A 21,870-nucleotide genomic window follows, 5' to 3' on the forward strand; every position below is an offset into this window, starting at 1 on the left:
GAAGAGTGCAGGAGAGCATGCTAGGAGCAGCACCAGGCATACCTCAAAATGAGGTGTCAACCTGGTGAAGCGACAACCCAGGACTGCCACATCCAGTCATGAATGGTGGTGGACAACTAAACAACTAACTGGAGGAGGTGGCTCCACAAATATCCCCATCCTCAATGATGGGGGGGCCCAGCACATCAGTGCGAAAGATAAGGCAGAAGCATTTGCAACAATCTTCAGCCAGAAGTGCCGAGTTGATGATCCATCTTGGCCCCCTCCTGAAGTCCCCAGCATCACTGATGCCAGACTGCAGCCAATTCGATTCATTCCTGACAATATTCCGGCAATAGTACTGAAGACCTGTGCTCCAGAACTTGCCGCACCCCTAGCCAAGCTGTTCCAGTATAGCTACAACACTGGCATCTACCTGGCAATGTGGAAAATTGCCCAGGTATGTCCTGTACACAAAAAGCAGGACAAGTCCAACCCGGCTAATTCCCGCCCCATCAGTCTACTCTCAATCATCAGTAAAGTGATGGAAGGTGTCATCAACAGCACCATCAAGCAGCACTTGCTTAGCAATAACCTGCTCAGTGACGCTCAGTTTCGGTTCTGCCAGGGCCACTCAGCTCCTGACCTCATTACAGCCTTGGTTCAAACATGGACAAAAGAGCTGAACTCAAGAGGTGAAGTGAGAGTGATTGCCCTTGACATCAAGGCAGCATTTGACCAAGTATGGCATCAAGGAGCCCGAACAAAACTGAGGTCAATGGGAATCAGGGGGAAAACCGTCCATTGACTGGAGTCATACCTAGCGCAAAGGAAAATGACTGTGGTTGTTGGAGGTCAATCATCTGAGCTCCAGGACATCACTGCAGGAATTCCTCAGGGTAGTGTCCTAGGCCCAATCATCTTCAGCTGCTTCATCAATGACCTTCCTTCAATCATAAGGTCAGAAGTGGGGATGTTCGCTGATAATTGCACAGTGTTCCGCACCATTCGCAATTCCTCAAATACTGAAGTAGTGCGTGGAGAAATGCAGCAAGACCCGGACAATATCCAGACTTGGGCTGATAAGTGGGAAGTAACATTTGCGCCACACAAGTGCCAGGCAATGACCATCTCCAACAAGAGAGAATCTAACCATCTCCCCTTGACATTCAATGGCATTACCATCGCTGAATCCCCCACTATTAACATCCTAGGGGCTACCATTGACCAGAAACTGAACTGGAGTAGCCATAGAAATACCGTGGCTGCAAGAGCAGGTCAGAGGCTAGGAATCCTGAGGCGAGTAACCCACCTCCTGACTCCCCAAAGCCTGTCCACCCATCTACAAGGTGCAAGTCAGGAGTGTGATGGAATACTCTCCACTTGCCTGGATGGGTGCAGCTCCAACAACACTCAAGAAGCTCGACACCATCCAGAACAAAGCAGCTCGCTTGATTGGCACCCCATCCACAAACATTCACTCCCTCCACCACCGACGCACAGTGGCAGCAGTGTGTACCATCTACAAACTCCATTGCAGCAACGCACCAAGGCTCATTCGACAGCACCTTCCAAACCAGTGACCTCTACCACCTCGAAGGACAAGAGCAGCAGATGCATGGGAACATCACCATCTGCAAGTTCCCGTCCAAGTCACACACCATCCTGACTTGGAACTATATCGCCGTTCCTTCACTGTCGCTGGGTCAAAATTCTGGAACTCCCTTCCTTACAGCACTGTGGGTGTACACTTACCTCACATGAACTGCAGCGGTTCAAGAAGGCAGCTTACCACCACCTTCTCAAGGGCAATAAGAGATGGGCAATAAATGCGGGCATAGCCAGTGACACCCACATCCTAGAATGAATAAAAAAAAGGGGCCAAGTGGCCTACTCCTGCTTCTATTTCTTATGTTCTTATGTAGAGAACAGGTATTCTATGGAGAATGGTTCATCTCCTGAATTCTCAAAGCCTTTCCATTCCTACAAGGCACATGTCAAGCGTGTGATGGAATATGCACCACTTAGAGATCCAACAACGTTCGGATGAAGGGTCACTGACCTGAGGCGTTAACTCTGCTTCTCTCTCCACAGATGCTGCCAGACCTGCTGACTATTTCCAGCATTTCTTGTTTTTATTACTATTAGAATTAATAAAGTATTGCTCCCAAGGTTTCTGAATATACAACAATTTTTCTATTAAGTGTATTACAATGATTGATCTGTAACATAATATTAACGATGAACAGCCAACAACTAACGTGCCGTGTTATTAACTAAATTCTCCTTGTGTTTGACTGATCTCTGCTCCCAGTAACTGGCATGTGTTGTATTCTTGACAAAAGTATCTGATAATTGATCTGTGTTGCTTGACTGACACTTTGGTCCCAGTAACAAGTAAGTATCATAATGTTTTTTCCCAGTAACAGGTACATCCCTAATAGTACAGCTGCTGGCATGTACTGTCTCTTTAATATAATTTCTGTCATCGCTGCAATCCGAGGGTCACTTGTTTACTGCTGCTGCCCTCAACTATGGTGAACATTTATAAACCATACATACAACAAACAGTATTACATTGGCTGCAAGCCCAGTTGAACAGATTTAAGTTCTGGCTTGTAGATATCATGGTACTTCCATGTTCCTATCTGTTCTCCAATGCAGGAAAATATGGGGATTCAGATGGGTATATTACTGCTATTCAATCTTACCTGAACATTTTCAGGGTTACAAATCAAAAGCAAGTTAGAACAGACACTATATCGTAAATATATCCTCCTTTCCCGCTTCAAAAGAGAACGCAGTCTCATCTATTCCGTCTAACGCTTTGCAGCTTTCGTGGACTACAGCAGCCCTGGTTTAGTGGAATCACTATTACCTATGAGCGAGAATGTTGTGGGTTCAAGCCCCTACTCCAGGGGATAACTATGATTTTGGGTCTTGAGTGATAATAAATCAGCTGCCTGTTATACCTGATTTTCAATTCCACTGAAAGAATGAAAAACAAACAGGCATGAAGTCAAATACATGTACAGCTACAATCACAACAAAATGTAGAGCAATTCTTAGTCCACAAAAATTGTGGATCTTGATAAATGTATGTCATTATACTATTAAATTGTTTTAATGGTGCACCCGCTTACCTTTTGACAATTTCCTTATCACAACTGCCTATTGTGAAAAATGTCACACGGCATATCGCAAATCTAAAGGGATTATCTTTCATCGAAGAAAGCAATTTTATCTTTCAGCTCCCTAATGTGCATTGCTTGTTTCCTGCATCTGGTTTTCTGCATTTATTTTTAAGACCAAGATGTTGCGATTAATGGACATTTACAACCTTTCTAACCTGGGGTCTGCATAACTTTTTGGTGCGATGATATTGACACATCCTCTTACAGGTCGTTGTGAGGAAAAATGTTTTTGCGCAGTGAGTGGTTAAGATCTGGAGTACACTGCCAGAGTGTGCAGTGGAGGCAGGTTCAACTTGAAAAGGAAGAATATAGAGGGATATGGGGAGAAGGCGGATGGAATGGCACTAAGTGAATTGCTCACTCAGAGAGCCGGTGCAGACACGATGGGCCGAATGGCCTCCTTCTGCGCTGTAACAATTCTGTGATTCTGTGATATCTTCGTTTCTCCTCAATCCTCAGGAAAGTATCTGGAGCACATCAGCATGCACGAGAATTTGCAGAGTCTGCAGCTGTCTAAAACTAGCAACAATCCAATTAAACCAGTTTAACAAACCTTTATATAAATAAAAGCAAAATACTGCAGATGCTGGTCTTGTTTTTGTTAACAAACCTTTAGTCGACTTTTGCCTATAACCACAATTACATTTTCTGCCATAATTTTGACATTGCAGTGTCAGCCTGGTTGGCTGTCTTTTGGCAAGTTACATGGTTTCTGAGTACTCAAATGACAAATCAAAACAGGGAAAATACCACACATTGAAGTTTAGAAGGTCAGCTGATAAGCTTTTGAATTGGGAACATTTGGCTTTATTTCTGTGAAAGTGCTAGAGAATGAATGATGAAGCAAAGACCAGTCTGTTAGATAGTTGTCTTTGATTTATTTGATATTGGTACAGCAGGCAGGGTTATACTTTAACAGATCAATAGTTTCTGGACATTCAGTGACCCTATGTAAAACTCAAAATGGTGCCAAGATGGGCAAGAGTTAGTCAATACTAAAGTCTTTGCGCCATTCAACAAAATTGTGCAGCTAGTCCAGATTTGAGACAATGGGCTGAATTTTACAAGTGGCGAGCTTGAAAGAAGGGGTGGCGCATGCACGACTTGTGCAATATTTCGCACAGGGACTTATTTAAATGGAGGGGGTGGAATGGGCACCCCTGATGACGTAGAGGGGGCTGCCGCTCCGTCCCTGGCAACAGCTTCCGGTGCCACCGCGCAGGCACTATTTTTAAAGGGCTTCAAGACCTTCAGGTAAATTTACATTTTTAAAGGTCCCGCTACAAGAAAATTAGAAAATAAAATTTTATTTAAACTGTGAATCCCCTCTTCCACCCCCACCCCACCGAGATCTCAATAAAGAAAATGACCTATCCCCTCAGAAAACTACCTTTTATTATGCCGAAATTTCAACCCCCCAACTTCAGCACCTTTGACCCTCAACCCCTTCCCACCATCCCCACAACCAAATCGGAGCAGTTTTCCCTGCTCCCCCTAACCTCCTATCCCCCCTGCCCTGCAAATTTCACTCCGCCCCCTTCCTCACCAATGTCAGGCCTCGGACCTCTGTATGGAGATCCGAAGGTGCAGGAGTTCCAGCCAGTGACTAGAGTATCGGCCTGGGACGGACGTCACTACCAGTTAAGTGTTTATTCATTAATTTTAATATGATTAGCATATGCAGATGAAGGCTCTGCCGCTGAGTGGTGGGGGAGCCGCATCGAGGCCTCACCACCGCCGGTAAAATGCGGCGGGGCCTTCCCGGCTTCGACCCCCGACATCAGAGGGCTGTTAAAATTCGCCCAATGACTGGCAGAAGACAGCTCAATCCACTTTTCTCACACTGCCTTCTGCAACATCACTCAATATTATTGCGATCAACTGTGGAGGTTCAAACGTCTTTGGTATAAGTCATGTTATTTCTGTTTCTTAATAATAAGTCTTATCTTCACTGTTAGCAAAATTCATAAAGGACAAAGAAGCATATGATCTGGAATTCGCTCCCTAAATCTCTCCACCTCTCTATCACTCTCCTTTAAGACACTCCTTTAAAATCTCCCGCTTTGATCAAGCTTTTGGTCACCTGTATTAACATCTTTTTATATGGCTCAGTGTCAAATGTTATCTGATAATGAGCTTGAATGCACCATGGGACATTTTACTACGTTAAAGATGATTATAAAATGCAAGATGTTGTTGTTGGATTTTATTAATATCTTCCGATCAATTAGCACACAAAAGGTACTTTGGCTGATAAACTGAATGATGTGGTAGTGTCACTGGGATGTGATACTTGCTGTACATCATTTCTAAGTACCAGTGCCCACCAATGAACCTGATGAGGTTTGGGGCACAGGCCATGGATATCTCTTATTCTGCCTTCACCAATATGCCACATTTGTACTTAGGTTAACAACTGAAAAATGAGCATGACATCAGCCAATTTGTAGGCCATAGTTTGCAAAGGTATCATATCACTGAAATGAGGCCTTTAAATCTCCTGTTTCCAGATCTGACTGTATCAGTGCCATTTCCAGCACCTGCCCCGAACTGGAAAACTTTATCAACTTTGCTTCCAATTTCCACCCTTCTCTCACCTTTACATGGTCCATCTCCGACACTTCCCTTCCCTTCCTTGACTTCTGTGTATCCATCTCTGGGGATAGGCTGTCTACTAATATTCATTATAAGCCAGTCGACTCCCACAGCTACCTCGACTACACTTCTTCACACCCTGCCTCCTGTAAGGACTCCCTTCCATTCTCCCAGTTTCTCTGTCTCCGACGCATCTGCTCTGATGACACAACTTTCCATGGCAGCACTTCTGATATGTCTTCCTTTTTCCTCAACCGGGGATTCCCCCCCCATTGTGGTTGACAGGGCCCTCAACCATGTCTGGCCTATTTCCCGCACCTCTACTCTCACCCCTTTCCTTCCCTCCTAGAACCATGACAGAGTTCCCCTTGTCCTCACTTTCCATCCCACCAGTCTCCACATCCAAAATATCATCCTCCATCATTTCTGCCATGTCCAGTGTGATGCCACTACTAAACGCATCTTCCCCTCCCCTCCCCTGTCAGCATTCCGAAGGGATCGTTCCCTCCGCAATAACCTGATCTACTCCGCTATTACCCCCAACAGCTCGTCCCATTCCCATGGCACCTTCCCATGCAATCGCAGGAGGTGTAATACATGCCCTTGTACCTCCCCTCTCCTCACTATCCCAAACACTCCTTTCAGGTGAAGCAGCAATTTACTTGTACTTCTTTCAGTTTAGTATACTGTATTCACTGCTCACAATGTGGTCTCCTCTACATTGGGGAGACCAAATGCAGACTGGGTGACCGCTTTGCGGAACACCTCCGCTCAGTCCGAAATCACGACCCTGAGCTTCCGGTTACTTGCCATTTCAACACCACCACCAACCCCCCCCCCCCCTCCCCCACCACCACCACCGCTGTCATGCCCATATATCTGTCCTGGGATTGCTGCAGTGTTCCAGTGAATATCAATGCAAGCTCGAGGAACAGCATCTTATTTACTGGTTAGGCTTGCTACAGCCTGCCCGACTGAACACTGAGTTTAATAATTTCAGAGCATGATAGGTCCCCTTTTTATTTTTAGTTATTTTTTCTTTTTTATTTGTTTATTTTATTTCAGTTTGTTTTATTATTCTTTTCTTTACCACTGTTTTTTTAATGTTTGTGCTTTGGGCCATGGCTGTTCATTTTTCTGCCAATTAACACCCTCTCTGCACTAACGCTTTGTCTTTCTGCAGACAATTAACATACCATTTGCCTTTGCTCCATGACCTTCTGGTCAGTTATTCTCTGTGACCATGTCCTATCAACACCTTCCCTTTTGTTATCTCTTACTCCACCTCCACTTTATTTGCTTAAAACCTATTATATTTCTAACCTTTGCCAGTTCTGATGAAAAATCACTGACCTGAAACGTTAACTCTGCTTCTCTCTCCACAGATGCTGCCTGACCTGCTGAGTATTTCCAGCATTTCTTGTTTTTATTTCAGATTTCCAGCATCTGCAGTATTTTGCTTTTACTTTAAATCTCTATTTTATTTCAGTAAAACATTAAGCCTGCAGCATACATGGGAAATGTTTCCCTGAGCACATTCATCATTCAAACTGGTGGGACATTACCAAATGTTACAAGAGCAGAAGATTGATGGTGTGCACCATTCAGGGAATCGCAAGTGTGTTATTTAACATTTCCCAAATATGTATAATGTAAAGTGAATTGATTAATTCTTTTAATGGAAGAGCAGTAACAATAATTTGTTCAGGATTTCACATTTGTGATTGTTCTAAAGAAAAATAAAGTAGAATTAGGATGTGGGTTCATGAAAGGCTTGCTTTCATGACCTCAGGGCATACCAAAGTGATCTACAGCCAATGAAATACTTTTCAAGTGTCGTCACTGTTGCAATGAAGGAAAGACAGTAGCCAATTTGCACACAGCAAGCTCCCACAAACAGTAATATGATAATCACTGGATCATTTGTTTTTGAGGTGCTGATTGAGGGATAAATATTGGTCAGGGCATTGGGGAGAATATTTTCCAATATAGTGCCATGAGATCTTTTTTCCATATGAGAGAGCAGATGGGACTTCGGTTTAACATCTCATCTAAAAGGCAACACCTCTGACAGTGCAGCACTCCCTCAGTACTACACTGTAGTATCTGCCTCGATCCTGTGCACAAGTCTGTGGAAGGGGACTTGAACCTTCTGACTCAGAGGTACAAGTACTGCCTACTGTTTGATGTGGCCTAACTCGTACCAAGTCCCATCCACCTATCACCCCTGTCCGCTCTGATCTACATTGGCTCCAGATTATGGAACACCTTGATTTTAAATTTCTCAAATCCCTCCATGGCCTCACCCCTCCCTATTTCTGTAATCTCTTCCAGCCCTACAAGATGCTTATACTCCTCTAATTCTGGTGTCCTGAGCATCCCCAGTTTTAATCGCTCCACTATTGGTGACCACGTCTTCAGATACCAAGGCCCTAAGTTCTGGAATTCCCTCCCTAAACCTCTCTGCCTCTCTATCCTCCTTTGTAGCACTCCACATAACCTACCTCTTTGACCAAGCTTTTGATCACCCGCCTTAATATTTCCTTATGGCAGCTCGATGTCAAATTTTGCTTTATAATGCTCCTATGAAGCACCATGGGACATTTTATTACGGTAAAGGTGCGATATTATGTATATACATACACACACAAGCTGATGTGGTTGTTGTGCTGCCAGGAGGACTTTAAAGATCCCAGGAGATTATTTGAAGAAGAACCAGGAGCTTTTTCACTGTCCTACTGTAAGGGTAGGATTAATCAGACTGTTCTGAGCTCTACAAATGTTTTACTGCTACCAATTTTCTTTGTGTTGTAGTAATAGTAACCTTTAGGTTTCGTCTGTTAAGTAAGGAAGTCTAAATCAAATTGGATGCAGTGACCACTGAACCATTGAATGAAGATTGACCTTAAAACAATGGTCAGTTTAGTACCTAATTTCAGGCAGCGCATTCCAAATCATAAGAATTCGTGCATAAAAGAATTCTCTTCATTACCCCCTGTTCTTTTGCTGACTATCTTAAATCTGTGTTCTCTGCTTACTAACCTTCCTGCTAATGGAATCAGTTTTCCCTATCTATTTTATCAAAAACTATAAAAATTTTGAACACCTCTATTAAATCTCCCCTTAATCTTCTCTGCTGTGAAGGGAACAACTCCAGTTTCTTTAGTTTCTCCACATAACTGATGTGCTTGTCTCTGTACCATTCTAGTAATGGTCATTTGCAGAACACACAGTTGCCACACCTTTAATAAGGCAGCTGATTATTTTTTCTTTCTCTGTTTTTAATTTCACTATGATGTGTTTAATTATTCAATAGTAAGCACAGTTTGTAGCTCTGCATCGTGACAATTTACTTGTAGGTATCTTCAAGTAAACCCTTTTTCTTTTTAAATGTCATGTTTGTTTTTGCAGAACCTAACTGTGTGAGACCAGGACAGACATAAAAGTGTCACCAGACAACTGATTTCTGAGCAGATGCCAAGTGCTCAATTAGTTGGATCAGGGTAAATGCCCTATGCAAAGCAATGAATAAACTGCACTGTTTGCCTGTAAGTATGACCTGTAAAGTCTTTTAGAAAGGAAATTCCACCAACCTTAGACTTCATGTGGCAGCAGGATTGTTAAAATCAGCAGCTCAGCAGGAAAGCCGTGCAGTAAAGAGATACAAAGGGAAAATGTAAAGCATGTTTACTTCTCTAGTAATGGATATTTTCATCAATAAATCCTTTGTGGGGTTGGATATAGACTTATAAAACTAAAGAATTGTACCAGCAGTTTACCAACTTGTTCTGTTCAAAATGGGAGGTTACTTGGCATGGAGGACCATAAAATGGAAAGAAAACACATCTAAGACAATAGCTGAGAATTTCCATGGGGGTTGTTCCGATCTCCTACAACAAAAACAACGTACATATATATAGCGCCTTTAATGTAAGCACTTCACAGCAGCATTATAAAACAAAGTACGACACCAAGCCACAAAAGGCGATATTTGGGCAGATGACCAAAAGCTTGGTCAAAGAGTTAGGTTTTAAGGAGTATCTTAAAGGAGGAAAGAGAGGTGGAGAGGCAGAGACACACAGGGAGGTTATTGCAGAGACTGGGGCCCAGGCAACTGAAGGCACAGCCACCAATGGTGAAGCGATTAAAATCAGGGATGCACAAGATGCCAGAATTAAAGGAGCGCTGATACCTTGGAGGATTGTGGGCCTGGAGAAGATTACAGAGATAGGGAGGGGTAAGGCTATGGAGGGATCTGAAAACAAGGATAAGAATTTTAAAATCAAGACATTGCTTGACCAGCAGACAACGTAGGTCAGTGAGCACAGGGGTGATAGGGAAATGAGACTTGGTGCAAGTTCAGAGACTGGCAGCAGAGTTTTGGATGACCTCACGTTTATCGGGAGTAGAATGTGGGACACCAGGCGTGCATTGGAATAGTCAAGTCCAGAGGTAACGAAGGCATGCATGGGGGTTTCATCAGCAGATGAGCTGAGATGGGGTGACATCGAGTGATGTTACGGAGGTGGAAATAGACAGTCTTAGTGATGGCAAGAATTTGTGGTTGGAAGCTGATCTCGGGGTCAAATGTGACACCAAGGTTGTGAACAGACTGACTTAATCTCAGACTGTCGCCAGGCAGAGGAATGGAGTCAGTAGCTAGGGAATGGAGTTTGGAGCAGGGACTGAAAACAATAGCTTCAGTGTTCCTAATATTTAATTGGAGGAAATTTCTGCCCTTCCAGTACTGGATTTGGATCAGCAATCTGATAATTTCGCAACGGTGGAAGAGCTGAGAGAAGTTGTGGTGAGGTAGAGCTGAGTGTTGTCAGCAAACATGTGAAAACTAATGCTGTGCTTTCAGATGATGTCGCTGAGGGTCAGTATGTAGATGGAAATAGGAGGGGGCAAGGATAGATCCTTGGGGTCAGAAACCTGCCTCCACTGGGAAACTTATTAAAGTCCTTGGAAGGAGCCAGAAGCGAAAGAGTTCAAGGCCACTGTGACATTGACAGTTACTGGCAGGGCATGGTGACCAATGCTACGAGATGCAAGCCCTTCAGCAATGAGGTCACAGTTGTCTGTGATCTTCTGCCTGAAGAATTGTAATCTCCTGTGGCACTGGATCTTAGTTATCCCACGATGACTCCGTCTTCGGCAGTGGATCCTGTGTTGAGGGTATGGTCTTCATGGTATCCTACCCCTCTTTCCTCTCATGCGCCCTCCTGCTACTCAGGGTTCTGCCTTTCCTGCAGAGGGTGTTATCCCTCATCACCACAGGGTCCAAAATCTGACAATTGTGCCCCCATTGCCAGCTGCAGCCTTCCTTTTAGGCAGGTGGCTGCTCAATTGCGTTTGGCAACCTTGCCCTCTCCTCTTCTGCCCCAGCAATGCCAAGGGGGTGCTGACGCCATTCAGTGTCCTGGAGCTGAGTGCCCACCATCCCTGCACAGTGCCAAGGACACCTCCTTACCAAGTGCTGAGGCCTCCTTTACCCCACTGACCCTCTTATGGGACCTGGGTGATGTCCTGGGGCAGCCATGACTGGCTCCCTACACTTCACCCACCTCCCTTCACTTAATCTGTAACAAAAGGTGCATGTAACCCTGTGTGCCAATTTAAAAATTCAACCCTTCAACTTGACGAGTTTTTAAACTGCTTTAATTGGCTTCACTTGGGGGGAGAACGGGATTCCTGTCCCGCCCTGGTTAACTTTGCCAGCACCGGGAATGGTAACTGACACGTCGGCCAGCACTGATATTTTCAGACACCACCGCCCCTCCACCCCGTCTCCATTCCCACCTTTGTGGGGAGAGCCCGAAAATTCAGCCTTTGGAGTATTCCAACCTCCATATTATAAAGAGGATATAGCGGCACTGTAAGAGGTACAAAGAGATTTACTAGAATGATAGCAGAACTGAGAGGTTATACATATCAGGAAAGATTCAACAGGCTGGGGCTCTTTTCTTCAGAAAAGGAAGACAGGGAAACATCTGATAGGGGTCCTTAAGATTATGAAGGTTTAGATAGGATAAATGTAAAAACGATGGGATGAATATTGTTCTGATGACGGGGTCCCGTTGGCTGGCCAGAAGATAGGGGGAGACCCTGCCTCAGCCCTTCGTCAGGCGCCCGTTGCAATTCCATGGTGGGCCGGCAATTAACAGCCTGCCATTGGGGCGCTGTCCCTTTAAGGGACGAGCTCCTGCCTCCAGAGCTGCTGGCCAATCAAAAGGCTGACAGCTCTGCAGTACCGAAATTGCCACTGGCAACAGTGGGATCTGCCAGTACTACAGGGGCCCCTGCAACATTGAGGACCCCGGGAGAGGTAAGTGGGGTCACCGGGACCAGTTAGGCAGGCCTCAGCGACGGGATGGGATGTGGGTTTGGTGCGGGTTTGAGGGGGTCTTCCCTCCTTTGGGGGCCCTGGATTGCCCCCAAAGGAGGGAACCACCCCTGGACCCGCTGGGAGGCCGCATGGCTTTACCTGGCAGTGTCTCTCTGCATCAGCAGGTCCCTCTGCCTTCCAATAAGTTGTGGTGGAGATGGCCATCCATGGCCATACCCATCCCGGACTAAGTTGGAAGGGGTTGGAAAGACGACAGGCACCCCACCCCCTGTTGAAATTGGATTATTGCAGTAGTACAAAATGGGCTCATAGCCAATCGGCAACCAGTTTTACACTGTACCCAATTTCCTTTTCCAATGACTACTGATGCAGACCAGTATGACCTCCAAAGTGTCAACATCAGGAACTCTCTGGCTTTATAATATTTCTGAATACATTTGTTTAGACCATAAATGCTGAAAGCACTGGTGGGTATATTGCTTCAGATAAGTGGCTTGGCTTATGAGCGGTCTGAATTTGTAAGAACCCGTTGAATTGATGGAATCACTGAAGTATCCTGGGTGGGTTAGCGGTCTGTGGATGTTAATTCTGGTCCTTGGTATCTTTTCTGAACATCCCTTGGTGTCATCATTGTTTAATGTTTAGACATTTAAAAGATGTTCAAATGTCAGGGTAAAAATAAGGGGAGAAGACTGTTAAAGTTAATCATATTTCTTCACAAATATTTGCTTCAGATGGTGAAAAATCTCTTTAGGAAAGAAAAAAAGCACACAATAAGATTAATTTCCACACCCGTCGACTGTAACACGAAGCATTTCCCGGTGCAAATGAAAAATATGATCAAAGGCCTATCAAGAGTTTTAGCATGCAGCCTGGGAAATCTGCCAAATTCCACACCACACATTCACCTGAGCTTTCCCCCTATTACCAGGAAAGGATGAACTGGACAGAGAGGAGTGTATTTATTGTATCCCAGTAATTGAATGAGACCACGTGCAAGTTAAAATTATTTGTTAATTAGTGTCACCTTATATTATTTAGTTTAAATTCTGAATAAAAGATGGTTGACCATGAACGCGCATGAGGTTCTAAGTAGATTTTCAGGTGGATGTCATGTAAATACATACAGCCTCATCGTCCTTGCCTCCAAATCACTAATGAGCACTGCAGTCCACTGCAGCTCAAAACCCTGACTGTTGAGAAACTTGCCTAAGTTCTGCAGGATCCTTCACTCATTGAGTGCATGAAAAGTGACCAGATGTCAGCTGACTTGCTTAGGGGAGGAGGAATCCATGTCATGAGACAAACAGAGGGACAATATCGCAATGAGCACCTCACAGTGGAATCCCAAACTACCAGATCAAAACAATGCAAGACTCTGCAAGCTGCACAGTTGAATTTTCAGGAACCATGTAGCTGACAAAGAAACTCAAATTGGCATTCACCCTGATTAGAAAGTAACACTATGGCCTGGAAATTGGATCACGTACAGCATTTGTTTTCCAGGCAATTAATGGCCGCTAAAAGATTCTATATGGTGCGCTGCATGTGGGTTCAGTCCTCCCAGGAGACAGGCGAATGCCAAATTGGTTAGGGTACCCTGGAGGCATCCAGGACACCCTTTCAAAATGACCATAAGGCCCACAGCCTCTGAAAATGGTAGGCCTAACTCCCATTTCAGGGCCCTTTATGAAATTGAACAGTGAATGACTGCAGCATGCACCTTGCGTGCTGTACTCAGTTTTCTTGGGTCCTAAAAGAGACTGCTGGTTTAGGACTGCTGGAGGCTGCCAACAAAAAGATAGTTTGAAAAAATTTTATTTTCCTGTATGGAAAGCCACCACATGCCCCTTTCCCGATCTCCTCCTTCCCTGAGGAACTTACTACAGATCCAGTTCTGGCATCTCCACTGACCATCTTTCCTCCTCCTAGCAACATGACTCGCTTCTTGATCAATTTGTAGCCCTATGTCTGCTCGAAGGTTATCAGATATTGTTTTCTAATCCCTCAATTAATATTTTATGGTATGTTATGTTTGCTACAGCATGTTCATTGCTTAGTTGCAGAGAACCATGTTGACTGCATTGCTTAAAGACTAAGGGATGAGTGTTAGTGCCACAAATCTGAGGCATAATCATTGGGATCATATGGCATCATAAAACAACACAGTGAAGGTCATCTGGAGCTTAAATGGGATTAGTGCCTTAAATTCATTTGCAAATACCTGTGTTATCATATATAGTACTCACCTATGGCTCCTTGGTAGCACTCTTGTTCCTGAGTCAAAAGGTTGTATGTTCAAGCCACACCCTGGAGACTTGAGCATATGATTGAGGATGACATTTCTATGCAACACTGAGGGAGTACTGCATTGTTGGAGGTACCATCTTTCAGATGAGACATTAAACTGACCTTGCCTGACTACTTGCTATGGGTGGATACAAAAGAGCAGGGGAGTATTCCTGATGTCCTGGCCAACATTTATCCCTCGATCAATACCTAAAATAGATGATCTAGTCCCTTATTTCATTGCTGTTTGTTGTATACCAACTGGCTTCTGCATTTCTTAAATTACAACAGTGACTACACTTCAAAAGGACTTCATTGGCTAAATTGTGCTTTGAGATGTCTTGAGGTCATAAGAGGCACAATATAAATGCAAGTCTTTTCTTTTTCCTCCAGATTTTCCTTTTGGCATAAATGTACTACCAGATTTTTCACTACTGCTGATTCACAGGTAAAACCATTTTTCTCACTGCTAATAAAGTAGGTGATGATGGAAAATCCCACAGGAGCTATTTTTGACTTTCACTTGAGTCTGTTGGTGTTGACAGTAGTGAAAAACATATTCATCAATAGACAGAGGATGTAGCCCTGGTGGTAGTCTATGAACACCACCTCCAGAAAACATCATGCAGGCTTTGGTTAGCGTTTTAAGTTTTAATTCAAATTGTCCTGTGTTTTTAGAACTGCTGTGAAAATCTGTTTCCTTTATATGAAGTATTTGGATGTGGAAGCAGTCTAATACAGAGGACACAGGCTATTACCATATTGTGGCACAGTGGCGCAGTGGTTAGCACCGCAGCCTCACAGCTCCAGGGACCCGGGTTCGATTCCGGGTACTGCCTGTGTGGAGTTTGCAAGTTCTCCCTGTGTCTGTGTGGGTTTTCTCCGGGTGCTCCGGTTTCTTCCCACAAGCCAAAAGACTTGCAGGTTGATCGGTAAATTGGCCATTATAAATTGTCACTAGTATAGGTAGGTGGTAGGGAAATATAGGGACAGGTGGGGATGTTTGGTAGGAATATGGAATTAGTGTAGGATTAGTATGAATGGGTGGTTCATGTTCGGCACAGACTCGGTGGGCCAAAGGGCCTGTTTCAGTGTTGTATCTCTAATCTAAAAATCTAATCTATGTCAGAGGAGGGTCGATCTTCATCGACTGACTTTCAGTCAGTCCTAGTTTCATTTGTGCTGCTTTAAGTCCCAGTTGAAACTCAAATGTAAATTGCACTTAATTTTCTTGCTGTAACATCATTTGAGTAATTATGCACACATCCTGGAGCAAACTCACACAGTCGAGGGATGACCCTCCTAGTAGGGAAGGAAAATTGTATGCAAATGAAATTTAAAGGGATGGGTTCCATTAAAGAGGTGTACCACAAGGAGGGAACCAAAATGTTAAAAAGTATCTGGCAAACATTAAAAGGCATCTCAAACCTTCAGCAGCGTTTACCAAGGCTGCAAATATAGGTCATTAAGAAGTGGCAAGCCAAGGGAAAGCGTCCCCTATGTACTAGTTTGAGTTTGCAGACAAGTGACAGTGTAACTCAACAATTGGCATACTCTGAAGTGGTGCTATATGTGATGTTGCCCTCTGCAGTATCCCATGAGCCAGCACTACTGCATGCTAGCGAGAAGGTACAGCCAAGTTGTAGGCCACTGCTGATTGTTACTGCCTCTGCGTATGTCAGTCCTTCATTGTGCAGTAGCCACAGACAGATGCCACTGCTCAGCATCTGACCCTTTGCCTGACCCAAACCCTGAGAAGGCAGGTTCCCACAGTAACTCCCAGGCAAGTTTGCCAGAGCCTGCAGAATCGTTGCTGCCACTTCGGTGAGTGTGACTAAACAGATAATGCTGGTTCCTGAAGACCTAATGGTGCCAAGGGTCCGCTGATGCAGTCACATTTGGGAAAAGGATCCCATTTATATCGCATTGAAACATATGAGATTCTGAGAGGGCTTGACAGTGTTGATGCTGAGAGGCTGTTTCTCCTGGTTGGTGAGTCTAGAAGTAAGGGGCATAGCTGCCGGGTAAAAGGTTGCCCACCTAGGACTGAAATGAGGAGAAATTTATTCACTCAGAGGGTGTGAATCTTTGGAATTCTATACCTCAAAAGTTTGTGGATGCTCAGTCAATAGATTTTTAGACTTTAGGGAATCAAGGGATATGAGGAATCAAGCAGGAAAGTAGAGTTGAAGTCATAGCTCAGGCATAATCTCATTGAATGTCAGAGCAGGCTTCAGGGGGCATATGACTGTCTTCATTTGACCTCCACCCACTTCTGTAGATCCACATCATGCATGGTTGACAGTGCAAGATCTGCACAGCCTAACCCACAGTTGTTTATGCTTTCTCATGCAGATCGTCATACACAAGAGGCTCCAGCTGAAGCAGGACAGCCGTCAACCTCAGAGAAGGAGGGGAAATCAGAGGATGCACCATCACATGACTCTTCTGCACTTTCCACCAGTGCAGAGAAGTTCATGTCAGTGGGTATATGCTTGGCCTTAGAATCAGAGCCACAAGCTGCTGAGAGCACCAAACACACGACTGAGCAGCTGACGGAGGCTAAGGCAGTCTGAGGACTGTGGGTGGCCAGACCCAAGCTGAGCCCAAGCCATGATAAACCTCTGGTGCCAACAGCAGAGGGCATTCTAGAGCTGCAGAGAGAGGTAAGGGAACATCTGGCGGAACTACCAGAGTCTATGTGTGGCCATGAGCGGACGATGGAGGATTCCAACCATGCCATGAGGGCTTCCACGTCCCAGGCGCGTGAACGCATGGCTTCCTTCATCGAGAGGTTGGCACCCCTCATGGAGAGCCAGATCCCACAGATGCATGCAGAGCTGCAAACCATCACCTTGGCCATGAGCTCAACGCAGCAATGACAAGGCGAGAGAAGGACAAGGCACCTGGAGTCTTCTCCATCTCCTCGTCCTTCTCTGGTCAGTAGGGAGGTTCAATTCAGCCTTGAAGCAAAGGAAGAGAGGCTGACCTCCGCAGCTGGGGGCTCCCCACAGGGCGCTTTGAGTGCGGACGGCAGCTCCCCAGCCCCTCCAGCAGTGAGCCCAGCTCCAGCAGCTGTGACGACTGAGGAGGCTCCTGCACCTGTGCCCTTCAAGCCTCAGGCAGTCAGGGGACGGCCGTCGAAGTCATCACAGGCCAAGGAGCAGCCTGATCAGCAGCCTGCCTCCAGCTCAGCTGCTAGCACAGGGGTCACACCTCGTAGAAGCACAGGAAAATGTATTAAGAAAAGCACCTGGACACACTTGCGGATTCAGAGGTGTTTTCCATTTTCCATTTATTATGTTTAATAAACCTTTGTCATTAGTACAGTTCATATTAATTGTTGTGAAATGTTCATTCTTTCATGCCTGAATTGTGAGATGCTGCCTTCACCCTTGCTGCCTCTTGGGCTGCCATTGTAGGCACAGACCGCATTTGGTAAGCGTCTCAGATATGTCGACAGCATGTGGTCAAACTGGGCACTAGGCACAGAATCCATATAGAAAGGAGGTGACAGACCTAATACAGTGAGGTGAGTCTTCATTGAGTTCACTTTGAGAGGCCCTCAGAGTGGCTGGAAATGGGTAAGTATGAGATTGTATTTTGCGTCCTTGGCCTGTCTCTCAATGTGCCTGGCCTCCGGTGCAAGAGGTTCAACAACCAGCTGCCTGCTCATTAGCCTCCTCCACATCCTCCTTGATGGTGGAGGAGTGATGATCAATCACATCATGATCATGCATGGCCTCCCCCCTCTGCAGTGCTAGATTGTACAGAGCACAGCAGACCACCACTATAATCAAGACCCTCATTGGTGCACACTGCAGGGCTCCACCAGATCGATCTAGGCAGCAGAATTTCATCTTCAGCAGCCCAATGGCCTGCTCAATGGTACAGCTGTGGAAAGCGTTGTACCTCTCCTCTGCTGCATTGCAAGAGTTCCTCACAGGCATCAGTAGCCATGTCTTCAATGGGTAGCCCTTGTCCCCGAGAATTCATCCCTGAAAGTGAGCGGGGGCTCTGAAAAGCTGTGGCACCTGGGACTGTCGAAGTGTTAGGCGTTGTGGCAGCTTTCCGGGAAGCGGGCACACCTCTGCGGGAAATGCTTTCGTTGGTCACAGACCAGTTGCATGTTGATTGAATGAAAGCCCTTCCTATTGATGAAGGCAGCTGTCTGCTCCATGGGAGCCTTGATGGTCACATGCATACAGCTTATCACACCTTGCACCCAGGGAATCCAGCAATGGCCCCGAAGCCGATAGCCCTCTCGGCCTGACTATCATGGTCGGACCGGTAGCGCACATAGTCGCTGGCCCTCATGAAAAGGGCATTGGTCACCTCTTTGATGTAGCAGTGGGTTGCTGCCTGGGAGATCCCTGGAAAGAGCTAGACGTATAAAGTTGAGTGCCACAGTGATCTTCAGGGACACTGGCATAAGATGATCACTGTATCCCATAGGTCGCAACTCATCCTGCAATATGGTGCATAAGTCAGTGATGGCCTCCCTGGAGAGCCACAATCTTCGCTGATACTACTGCTCGGACAATTGGAGGTAGCTGATTCAAGTCTGGTATACTCGATAGCACAGGTGGGCCGGCTGCTGTCACTCTCGTCATTGAGCTTCATGGGCAGGCGCAGCTGCCTCCTGGCACTCCCTCCATCAGAGGCGCTGCATCACGCCATGGGGTTCCACAAAGACAGGTGTATGAAACCCATTCCAGCTAATCAATAGGCCTCCAGAGTGCTGTCCATGCACAGAAGAACTTGCCTTGGTACCTTTGCCTTTGCTACCCACCTTGGAATATACGTCCTTTATAGAGAGCCAAGTACCATGGCCACCACACCCTCTCACCCAGTACTATGGACACGGGACCCTCTGACCCAAGACAAAGCCCAACTGAGCAGAGTGCATAGCACTGCAGGCCGACAATCGCCTCTGCTCACCCCTCTTCCCCATCTACTGCTCCTCATGGCTGCCTTCCCGTGTTGGCACTGAAGCCTTGCTTCGGTGCTGCCACCTCTCAACGGCTGGGGATCCGAAGAGACGTGAGGCCCGCTCACTGTTGACTTAATTCCAAACCCCCCCCCCCCACACCCATTGAATCATGATCAGTTCCATGCAAATGTATTACAATAAGCTGTTCAACAATGTATATTGCAGTCCTGTTGCGTAGGGGTGACACCACCGTCTTGGAGCTTTCCCACCACTGACTAAATTCCGATCTGACGTCACAACATCGGATTTTCAGGTGGGCGCATCTGTTGCTATTCCCTGCCCACCCCCCCAATGCCTCCATTCCCGCTCCTAACGGCCTCACTAAAATCCGCCCCAAGTCACTCTCCATTGACCTCAATCAGAAAGGGTGTAAAATGGGTGGCTGATCTCAACTTGGCCTGTTCCCACTGGGCAGATTAGATTAATATTAAGCATTCCTGTTTGGAAACACCACAGTGCCTTTCTCCGCTTCCTTTTACATTGGTTAATGAAGATTCCAGCTGCTTCAGCTTGGAGCTTCAGAAACCCAGCCCTGGTGTGACCAGACGAGACAGTATGGCCCAGGATTAATGATAATGGGCTGAATTTTGGTTCCAGTATCCTGATCCCGATGCTGGGCTGAATTCCAGGTTGGGAACCCAGAAGTGCTGTGGCGGGACCCTGGAGGAGATTTTTGAGCAGGCAACCAATTAGGAAGTCACCTCCGGTAGCCCCATCAAATTAAGGATGGCAGGCAGACTTTGTAGCTGGGAGGGCCAATGAAAGGGCCTGAGGCTTTGAGTGGCTAGCAGCCCCACCGGCACTGCCGTTGTAAATGGGGCAGCACGAGGGTGCCTCAAGATGGAGGCATCCTTTGAAGACTTGTAAATGGTTCAAAATATACAGTGCCCACAGCTTCCAGGCCATCATTGCAGAAGGGGAGCCTCTCCACAGCATGGCCTGTGGCCACAGCAGTGGTCCTCGCAAGCCAGCGGATCCATGCTTGGCTGCTTTGCAGGACGCGCCTCTGCCTCTGCACCCCGCCCCCCACCCCCGCACTCCGGCCTGCTGCCAGGAGGCTGCCATCAATCCATCTATAGGCCCCTGCCACATCAGGGGGCCCACCCACTATCTTGAAAATCCAGACCACCTGTGAAGAGTGCCCTCAATTGGGATTTTAATTGACATCATTGGCAACCTGCCACTGGCGGAACTAAAATTCAGCCCATTGTCATCGATCCCAGTCCACCCCCTGCACAAGCCACTTCCCTGGAAATAGGCTGGAAGCGGGAACATGCCAGCAGACTGGCACACCGGCTGGGAGCAAGAAATTGCTGGCACACCCGCCACCAAACCTGCCTCCGCCTCAATTTGAAAACTCAGATACTTGCCAGTTAGTACCACAAATCAGCTGAAAATTGGACAATTTAAATTTATTGGTTCTTGAACATTGGGGGAATTTTATTCTGGCATCAGGGGTCTCGATGCCTGGAAAAAGCGATGCCGAGATCTCCACGTTGCCTCTTCTCCAGGAGGCCAGCCGAATCTAGTGCCAATCAGGCACTAAAGTGGACAGCGCTGGGCCTTCCACAGGATGAAGGACCCCGTCACTGGAAGTCCCACCCTTGGAGAGTTGCCAGCCAATTAGAGACTGACAACTCCAGTGCCACTATGGAGGCATGGGCTGCTGCTGGAGGAGCACCTACCAGAAATCGAGTAGTATCACTGGACCCAGGGCACAGGTAGGTCAGGGCAGAAGGGGTCTCGCAAGGTGGGGGTCATGGGGGAGGGGGAGGGGTGTCTGCAGCAAGGGCAGGGGTTGGCTATCGGTGGGCCCCCCCTTCCCAATGCCGGGTCCCTCGTTCAGGCACTGTGCCTTTAAACGTGGAACTCTCCCCGCCCCCCATAGCCGGGAAGCAGCCCACACAGTTTTCCGAGCCATGCTTCCCATGCAGCGAAAGGGCCACCCACCGTGTGGATAATTGTGGCTGCGGTGGGAAGGGGGTCCTTAACTGGGGCGGGGCAGGAAGGCCGTTCACAGGCCTTCCCCCCTAGGAGTAAATTTTGGTGCAGGCAGGATGGTGCCGGGACCCCCTCCCCACCCCACCACCATGCTTTCCCTGCCTCCAAACCTGCTGTGAGGGAAAGCATAAAATCTCCCCATTGTTTAACCATTTCCCCTGCCATTTTAGTCCACAATAGATCACAGTAAAATTCCCCATTTGATATATTTTAAAATGAGGTAACTGAACAATAAGAAAAGCTTTATGGCTTCACCAAATGCAATGTAAGAAAACTTACTGATTCCAATGGTAGTGACGAGCTTGATGGCGATTTCTGGGATTCTACATGGCATAAATATTGGCTCCAGTATGTATTGGCCAAAGGCCAAGGATATCACAGCAGTGGCTGCAGGGCTGTACAAAAAGAAATGCAACAGGATTAGCTGCTGTGGCCTCAGATGATATGTAACCATGAAAGTAGCAAAATAT

At 46.4% G+C, this 21,870-nt stretch overlaps 1 protein-coding gene across 1 annotated transcript in view; it reads right to left on the reverse strand.

The window, feature by feature from the left end:
• LOC137375984 (cystine/glutamate transporter-like) overlaps positions 1–21,870 on the reverse strand; it is a 225,706-nt gene that overhangs the window by 141,918 nt on the left and 61,918 nt on the right. The window contains exon 3 of the mRNA XM_068043829.1: positions 21,680–21,795. Within this exon, the coding sequence (XP_067899930.1) occupies positions 21,680–21,795 (116 nt within the window). The remainder of the gene's footprint in view (positions 1–21,679; positions 21,796–21,870) is intronic.

The sequence above is a fragment of the Heterodontus francisci genome, chromosome 1 (genome assembly GCF_036365525.1).
Source record: "Heterodontus francisci isolate sHetFra1 chromosome 1, sHetFra1.hap1, whole genome shotgun sequence".
Classification (NCBI taxonomy): Eukaryota; Metazoa; Chordata; class Chondrichthyes; order Heterodontiformes; family Heterodontidae; genus Heterodontus; species Heterodontus francisci.